Below are 8,761 nucleotides of genomic sequence, written 5' to 3' on the forward strand. Positions count from 1 at the left end.
AGTGAGAGAGTGTGTGCTTTCATATGTGTGTGTGTGTGTGGAGATTAGGTCTGTTGTACATTCCTCGCATGCTCTCATTCAGCACACACTGAGACAGGAGATGGAAGGAAGAGGAGGGAGGAGTTAGTCTCATGTAAATCCAGGCATATGTCCGGCTCTGCTGAAACTCACAGCTTTTCCTCTCGCGAGCAGAGGTGGTGAGAAGAGGACGGAGAGCGCTGCCTGCTTTCACATGTAAGTATTATTTTCTACTCGGTTTTAATGAGAAACCCTTTGAGGAATGCATGAGTTGGCTGTTTTTATTCCCTTAGAAGACTTTGCTTGTGTGCTGCTGAATGGAGACCACAGCTCAATCTGGTTTTAATTCCTGCTGTGGACTGGAGAGTGTTTACTGTTGTAGTATTGTGAAATTTGGGGGAAAACAAAGGTTAGATTTACTAAGTAGCTGCAGTAAATCTCCAGTTTAGTCACTTATTATGCAAAAAACTGTCTTTAATGAACAAGTTTTGTAAAAAAATGTTTTTTAAAAGGATCTTTAGTCTTTCCTTTTCTGTTACTTTTATTCCGTGATGTGATTAGAAATCCAACGTATGGAGGCAATGTCTAGAGCGTGAGGGTGAGAGTGGTATGGCTGCCTCTACATTGTGAAACGTGAGCATGTGTGTATATGAAGGTTTGTCGAGACCATTCTTCATTTCAGCTGTAGATCTGCTGTTGTATGTTGAGAAGAAGCCAAAGTAAAGGTTAAAGCCCCTGTGCTCTGCCTTTTGTGACACAGCCCTTCAACCCCAGCCAGTTGCCATGCAACTCAAACTCTGAATCAAAAGGAATTACCTCAACCACCGTTTGTCTTTCACAGTTTCATTGTTTGTGCAAGGTAGAGTTGTTTCTAACCATTCATCCCACTGCACTCTCACAGAAGGAGCCCTGTTCTTGAGGTTTCTGGCTGTGCCTCTGTTCCTCTCCTTTCCATTCTTTCCACAGAATACGTGCTCCTTGGTGTGGAACAGCGGCACAGAAAACAGCACTGCGTGGTTGTGTTCATTACATTTCCTATCAGAGGATACCCAGCAGTGATTTCATCTTATTGGCTTGTGTGTGGGTGTAAAGATTGGACATGGCGGCAGCAGCTGATAGTGAAAACAAGAGCTGTAACAGTATTGTACACTGCATAGTAAACACCCATCTCATTATCCCGATACAAAGGGGAGGGTAAGGAGAGACATGAGAGCTTTCATTTATCTCATGCAGATGTGTTATCATACTGCGCCTGTACTTATTGTCTAAGAGCGTTTTCATACAATGCAAGACTGCAATATAACCATGCTAAAGTGATGTTTCCTCGGTTGCAGGATGTTGCATATTCTTATTTACAGCTGTGCTGGTGGAGCTGCTGTTCTCTACGCGCTGTACAGATGGGTGATCCCCACTGTTGTGCAGTACCACGCAGGACTGGCGTTAATGTGGCATGATGTTTTTGTGGAGCGACTGTTGGACACACTGACCCAGTCCACTCGACCTCAGGTGTGTACCTCAGAGAGATTCAAGCAAAGAAAAGCCATAGTTACTAAACACTTACACTGACAGGTGATAAAACACAATATTTATTTGGAGAGGTACAGTTAGCCTGTCAACTACCGTGAAAAGTACTGGAAATATAACATAACAAGATGACAAATTATTGAACAATTCTTTAAAGTGTCACATTTGTCACTTTGAGATCAGAGTCCCTTCAACATTGCCTCCTGTGCAGCAAAATCTAAAATAATGGCCAAGGAGTCATGAGGTGCAGACCTCTCTATTACGTACAAGGTAATATTGATATTCACATCAACATTGGAAATAAAACCTGCTATCTTGTATACTTGACCAGGCATAAGAGACTGTAATCTTTAGTTGACACATCCTGCAACTCCACAGAGAAATAAAACCTCTCCTGAATGGCAGAAAATGAATAGTTGATGACAGAGGTCAAACGAGAATGGCAGGACTGTTTGGCGATGACAGAAAAACCAATAGATGCACTACTTTGTACAATGGCGCCGGGTAAAAAGCTGTTCAAAAAGCACCACACGTCTAGTCTGAAGGCAGATGGCGTACAAAAGCAGAGGATCAGGTCGGGTTCCCCTGCTGTCAGCCCAGAATGGGAGGCTTTGGCTGTGGGGAAAACGGGTTTACCCAAACAGGGAGGAATAATCCAGACTGAATTGATATCTGTGCTGACAATGTGCATTTTCTGATGAGCACAGTTTAGTCTTATCATAGAAAAGCTTCCTCCGTGATAATTCACCATTCAACAGTGAGTTCAGTGCACTTTAGTAGTTTCTAACCAGACCTGAGTCATGAATGTGAATCTGACACCAGTAGGCTGCTTACAGGCCCAGAAGGGGCTCCACCTATGAATTGTTTGTTTGACCCAGATAGGTGCTTGCTGCACATAAACATGGGTCTAGGGATGTCAGTGAATCTTGTACTTACTATCATTGACAGGTAAACACACGCAGAAAACCCAAAATGCTTTGAACAACAATGTTAACATGCTGATATTTCTCAGTTAATATTGTTGCTATTTTGATTACTCAGTATTTGATAATTTGTAAACACAAAGTAGGCTGACAAATGTCATCATTTGGAGGTTTTTTGATCATAAAACAAAGGACAGAAGAAATTAAAATAAAGTGATTCTATTTGCTTACACTAGATGTAAAACAAGTAATCAAAATGGTCCAATACTTCATCGATCATGAGAGTTGGTATCAACGTTTTTATTGCGATTTGTCTGATTATTAAGACACGTCTCTAAAAGCCTGCATGTCTAACTCATAGCGGTGAGCAAGCAAAAGTCAAGATTCAACCTCTGAGGGCAACAGATGTTTTCATAAAGTGATCCTGGGCCATTCTTCGAATAGTGGAGACGCTTCAGTCTGAACATCCACTGAGCTACATCTCCAGAGTGGCCGTAAGTTGTTTTCAGGGCTTGATTGAAATGATCTTAATCAAGTAAAAAAACGTTACTACAAACAATGAAGGGACAATCTGCAGTCTCAGCAAATCCTCATTCGGACTTGTCTCTGGATTGTAGCATCACGGCTTTGTATTAGCTTTAAAGTCAACTAGAAAAGAGCAGGTCCGGATAAGAGTATCTCTGTAGCAATAGACCTTTGAAGGATTTAACAGTTCTATCCTGTTAGTTTACTGGAACATGTGTGAAACAGAGGCTTTGCCAATATTCTGTGCCTGTCGAACATCTTTTAACATGCAGTTAAAACCTGTCTAAGCTTCATTATGACTGACTGAGGAAGGAACTGTTTCCATGTGGGGTGTTGGCGGAGATTATTTGTACTATAAGAACACAAAATTATACAAATAGTATTGGTTTCATAGTCTATTTGTACTAGCTCAATGAAATAGTAATACAGTTACATGAGTAAAAATATAAAAAGTAATGTAAGACAAATGTGACATGGAATCATGTTGAAACATTCATAACTGACGATACTAATCCAATAGGATGTGAAGAATAAACTAGTTAAAGGAAGCTTAGAATTTGCAAGTGTATGTGTAAGACTTGTTCCTGCTCCCTCTTTTTGTGCAATTTAGGGCAGATGTATCTATTCCTGTCTGATAAAAGCTTTGGGCCTTTTTCTCCTTTGATCACAACGTGGGCACAGTGTGACTTCTCTGGAAATTAAGATGTGAAATTAAAAGTGGACTCAACTCACAAAGCTGGGTGTGTTTAACAGAAGATTTGTTTTGTTTCCAAGGGCTTCTCACAGGATTAAAAATTAAAGCAAAAATATGTAGATGAGGCACAAAAACAAACTGTGTCTTTGTTGTCTGTATTTCTCAGTTCGCCTGAAAATATTCTTGTGGAGAGAAATTCATTGGTTGAAGCTGTTTTATGTGAGAATTCCCTAATCATATTTCTAAATCAGCAATAAATACTAATTTATGCACAAAAAAGTAAGGAAATTTGTGTTTGGGAGATTACTTTTTGTAAAAATGCATTGACGCAATAAATCTTAAAATACTGGATAGCCTGTTTACTTCCCGTATAAATAATGGGACATTTGTAAAGTGCATGCATTTGTGGGATGAAACAGCAGAGCTGAGTATTTGGATTACCTCTATTCTGTTCCTTGAACTCTCTCCACCAATGGATGATTGAAATCTAGTTATTGAATTGCGAAAACAATCGGATTGCCAACAGGTCTTGTTTCTTCAAACAGGATAGTTGAACGAGTCGCTCTGGGAAGCTCAGTACAAACAAGACGCTTAATGAGTTAAAGTGAAACAGCTGTGCAGGCATGTGTCAGGTCACAGCGGTGATCAGCTGACAGGAAGCAGGTGTGCAGGAGCTGGAAACACGCTGACACCAGGCCAAAGGAGAAAGGACATCACAACAGATTTACCTGAACTTAAAAAGCAAAGCAAAAGCGGTGACAGGATGAAGTGACTAATATTGACCATGTGATCAAACTGGCATCTATCTTTGGGTGAGAAATATTAGACAGCCAGTAAGCACTTTTTTTGGAAACGCTGATGTGTTGGGAACAGGAAAATTGGAAATCTGACAGGGCAAAGTGTGATGAAGTGATCAGAGTTCCAAAAAACTGCTGTTTATTTTTTTTCCAAGAAAGGAAAGCCAGTAAACTGCAGTCGGGTCATTGGGAGAGGAGACCAGTTTCCTCCAGGCGCTCCAGTCTCCTCCCACAGTCTATAAACATGCAGTTGAAGCCAATTTGAGACCGAAATAGCTCATAGGTGTGCATGTGAGCCCGACTGGTGGTCTCCCCCTGTGATGGACTGCTGCTCGGTCCGGGGTGTACTCGGCCTTCACGCATAATCAGATGGGATCAATTGTAGCACACCTCAACCCTGAATTGGATAAAGCCGCAAAGTAGTTGAATGATTCTCATTTGTTTTGCAAAGCATTGCACGTTATGAAGTAACTGCAATATGAATGGATTGTTCCTACCAGCTCGTCCCGATCCCTGTCCACTGACAATGAAGCGACAATAAGCATGGAGGTATCAAATCTACCCCATAAGGCAATGGATAAAGGTGAACTGGCCTGATAATTCATTTTTTGGTTTAGATCATGTGACTGGTTAGGGTGCGATCATCTGGGGAAATCGCATCAGGATGGAATATTGGAACAAGGCAAGCTGGCAGATCTAGTGAGATGATATGTGCAAAGGTCTGCTGGGAAATCTTGGGTCCTGCTGTCCATATGGAGGGTACTTTCATTTGCAGCATCTTCCTAGATATTGTTGTTGCAGACTAAATACAAAATTGAACGCAACATGATTACCTGAGGTCTTTTTCACTGCAGTCATGAGCACGGTCACAGTCCAAAACATTTTCGGAACGAGTTGAAAACACCACAACGAGGCTTCACATGAGCTACGAATTCCCCAAAAACCTCACTGCAATTGATTATCTGTAAAATGTGCTGCACAAACCTGTCCAATCCATAGAGAAGCTGTTTCCCAGATTTTAAGAGTTAAATCATCTGCGGCTTAACGGCTGATACTGGACACCTCATCGGGTCGATTGAAGTTCAGAACTTGATTGATCTGAGTGAAATAGGGGAAGCTATGTTATTGTATCATGGCTAATCAATGTTTGACATATTTTAAACACTTTCAGCAAATTACCTCCCTTTAATTCAAGCTTCCAGAAATTTTCATCATCCAGGAAATCATTAAACCTTTTTTCTGCAGTGGACTGAATACAACCCCTATTTAATTTTTGCACAATAACACATTTTCTTTAAAAAAATGTATTCTAAAATCCTACATCCCAAAGTGTTTCTCTTGAAACTGATGTAGCCAAAAGTCATGTCTTACTTTCCTTAAACATGCATGATTTATGCAGCTTTTAGCATGAACAAATATAGGTACATCATAGCTTTGATGCTAATTCTACCTCAATAGCATTGATATTTCACTACAAACAGTTTGATTGTCAGTGGACAATATAGGAACAGTGTTTACTTCTTCCTTTCCAGTTCTCCTCTCCGTGGAAAGTTCATTCATTCATTTTCTTCCGCTTATCCGTTTCCGGGTCGCGGGGGTGACAGTCTGAGAACAGCCACCCAGGTCACAATGCACCGATTAAGAACCTTCCTGCAGGTGGTGAGCCCACGGGAAGGTGACGCCCGGCGTGGGACACGAACCCACTACCCCTGAGATTGCGAGTCTCATGCTCTACCAACTGAGCTAGCCGGGGGACCACCCCGTGGAAAGTTTCTCTTTGAAAGGTCCTCAGATCGCCCAGACTGAACCTTTTGGTGTTTTTGTTCCCCCCAAATGCTGTATATTTGACACCCTTTAATTAAGGCCTTCATAGCTTAATAATTAATCAAAAGCATAAATGATACCTCAAGATAATTCATTTTCTTAACATTTTTTCCAGACTATATCCAGAAAAACATGATTCTGATGCCTAACACAAAAATCATTGCAAAAAGTGGATTCTCTGATATAGGACTCACAATATGGCATCAGTACATCCAAAATCAGCAGACATAGCAATCAATGGAATGTATTAATGTATTAACATATAACTTTTTAAACAATTTGATCAGTGTGATAATCATACACCATATTGTCCCAAAAGTGAGTGTGTGTGTGTTTTTTCTTCTTAAGCGGCTCCTTGGTGCAGTGAAGAAAAGCGCCACTAGAGGGGACCCTCGCAGCGTGGTCAAAGCCATCGATCAGTTCTGCATACAGAAGGAGTGGGCCATGAATGTAGGGGATGAGAAAGGTGCAGAATTTACACAATCAATGATCTCTTGCATTTATACATCAAGTCAATTGATAAAGAAAAGATCTTTGATTTAATGTTTATTTATTCATGCAACAGGCTGCATTCTGGACTCCGTGGTGTCCGAGCTGAACCCTGCCACGGTGTTGGAGCTGGGTACCTACTGCGGCTACTCCACAGTCCGGATCGCCAGCCTGCTGCCCCCTGATGCCAAGCTCATCACTCTGGAGTTCAACCCAGACTATGCGGCAATAGCTCGGCAGGTGATCGCTTGGGCAGGACTTGAACACAAGGTAAATCTGATTGTCTGGGAGAAATCCCCTTTTGACGACTGTGTAAGGACAATTGATTGGATGATGTTATTTATTCTAGGTCCAGCTCATTGAAGGGGCATCGGGTGACTGGATCCCAAAAATGAGAGAGCAGTTTGGGGTGAAAACATTTGATCTGGTTTTCTTGGATCATTGGAAAGACCGCTATCTCCCTGACGCAAAGCTAATGGAGGTAAGTTTACCATTTCATATAAAGACGTCTCTTCAATTGTTACCACAACATCTGCCTTTATTTATTTACTTTCTCAGGAGTGTGGCCTCTTAAAGAAAGGAAGCGTCTTGTTGGCTGACAACGTCATCTGCCCTGGGACGCCTGACTACCTTGAGTATGTCCGGAGCAGCCCCCGATATGAAAGCCAGTATTTCAAATCCCACCTGGAGTACACCAAAGTGGAGGACGGCTTGGAGAAATCTGTCTTCTTAGGGTAGTTTTCAGGTTCGGGTTGTCAAACTCATTTCAGTCCAGTTGCCACCAACATGCCAAAAAGACCTGGAGTCGGCCAGACCAGTTAAATGATTGCATAATAACCTTTAAATACAGATCTTTTAACAGCTCATAGTAGTTATTAAGGTACTAAACAAATGGCATTCAATTATTTATGTTTTATTCAACCTTGAACATTTTTGAGAAAAATAGGCGCAGTTTCTTCATTATACCCGTTTTAATTTGTCCCTGGCTCCTGATGTTCTCTATTGGTAGCATTTTCACAAACTCTGCTTCACCGGCGTTGATGTGAAGGCTACATCTTCAATAAGGTCGCCCCTAGCTGTTTTTTGACTTACAACTCAGGCTGCAATATTCTGCTATGTCGACTCTACTGAAATGACCAATAAATAGATTAGAAACATCTTTTACATTCAAGGAAAAATTCCAGCCAGTGTTATAATAACAATTTTTGTCTCGTAATAAATATGATTTCTTTGCAGTCTGGATTTTAGCCCCGGGGCCGTATTTTTGGCTCCCTTATTTCAGGAAGATGCGTCATGTTTTCCACAGGTACTGGTTGATAGAAGATGTTCAGAAATAAAAGAAAAAGAAGTGAAATGTGTTGGTTTTTTTTGTTGGTTTTTTTTTTACTCCAGAGGGTGTTACATTGGCATTAAAGGTAACAAGTGAAAGAAACCTGTGTTTGTTGTGAGTTTTTAATTTATTTGTGGTGAACTGCTTGATGCACTCTTTGGAAGTGTCTACACTAGTCCAGAAGACTTCAGCAGGGGAACGAAATTAGAGCTTCTAATTGACAGATGAACTGCAAACTGATCTGGAGCTGCCCCCCCCCCTCCCCCCCCCACCCCCCCTCCCCCCCCCCCCCCTCCCCCCTCCCCTGCATCAACTCAAATCAATAATAAATCTAATCCAGTTGCATTCTGTGGTGCAGAAGCCCATTCTGTGCCCTGATATTCTTTACCAGCATGCAGGTGTGTGTGTGTGTGGGTGTGTGTGTGTGTGTGTGTGTGTGTGTGTGTGTGTGTGTGTGCGCGCGCGCGTGCGGGAGAGAGAGTGAGGGAGTGCGTATGAATCAAATCGCTGCTCATCTAATCTCTCAAAGTGACGGAGTTCCATCATGCAAAGGGGGGAGGGTCCTGCATTTCAGTTGAATGTAGGGGGAAAATATGGGCTCGTCCACCTAGTGCTTTCTTCACAGACGCCTGCATGA

The 8,761-nt window shown here is 41.7% G+C and overlaps 1 protein-coding gene across 1 annotated transcript; it reads left to right on the top strand.

The window, feature by feature from the left end:
- Positions 1-72: 72 nt before the first annotated feature.
- comtb (catechol-O-methyltransferase b) lies at positions 73-8,219 on the top strand. The gene is made up of 6 exons (XM_080462180.1): positions 73-234; positions 1,353-1,524; positions 6,654-6,771; positions 6,871-7,064; positions 7,144-7,275; positions 7,353-8,219. Coding segments are annotated over exons 1-6 (798 nt in total). The 5' UTR covers positions 73-232; the 3' UTR covers positions 7,533-8,219.
- Positions 8,220-8,761: the final 542 nt, after the last annotated feature.

This window comes from Lipophrys pholis, assembly GCF_963383615.2.
Source record: "Lipophrys pholis genome assembly, chromosome: 4".
Taxonomy (NCBI): domain Eukaryota; kingdom Metazoa; phylum Chordata; class Actinopteri; order Blenniiformes; family Blenniidae; genus Lipophrys; species Lipophrys pholis.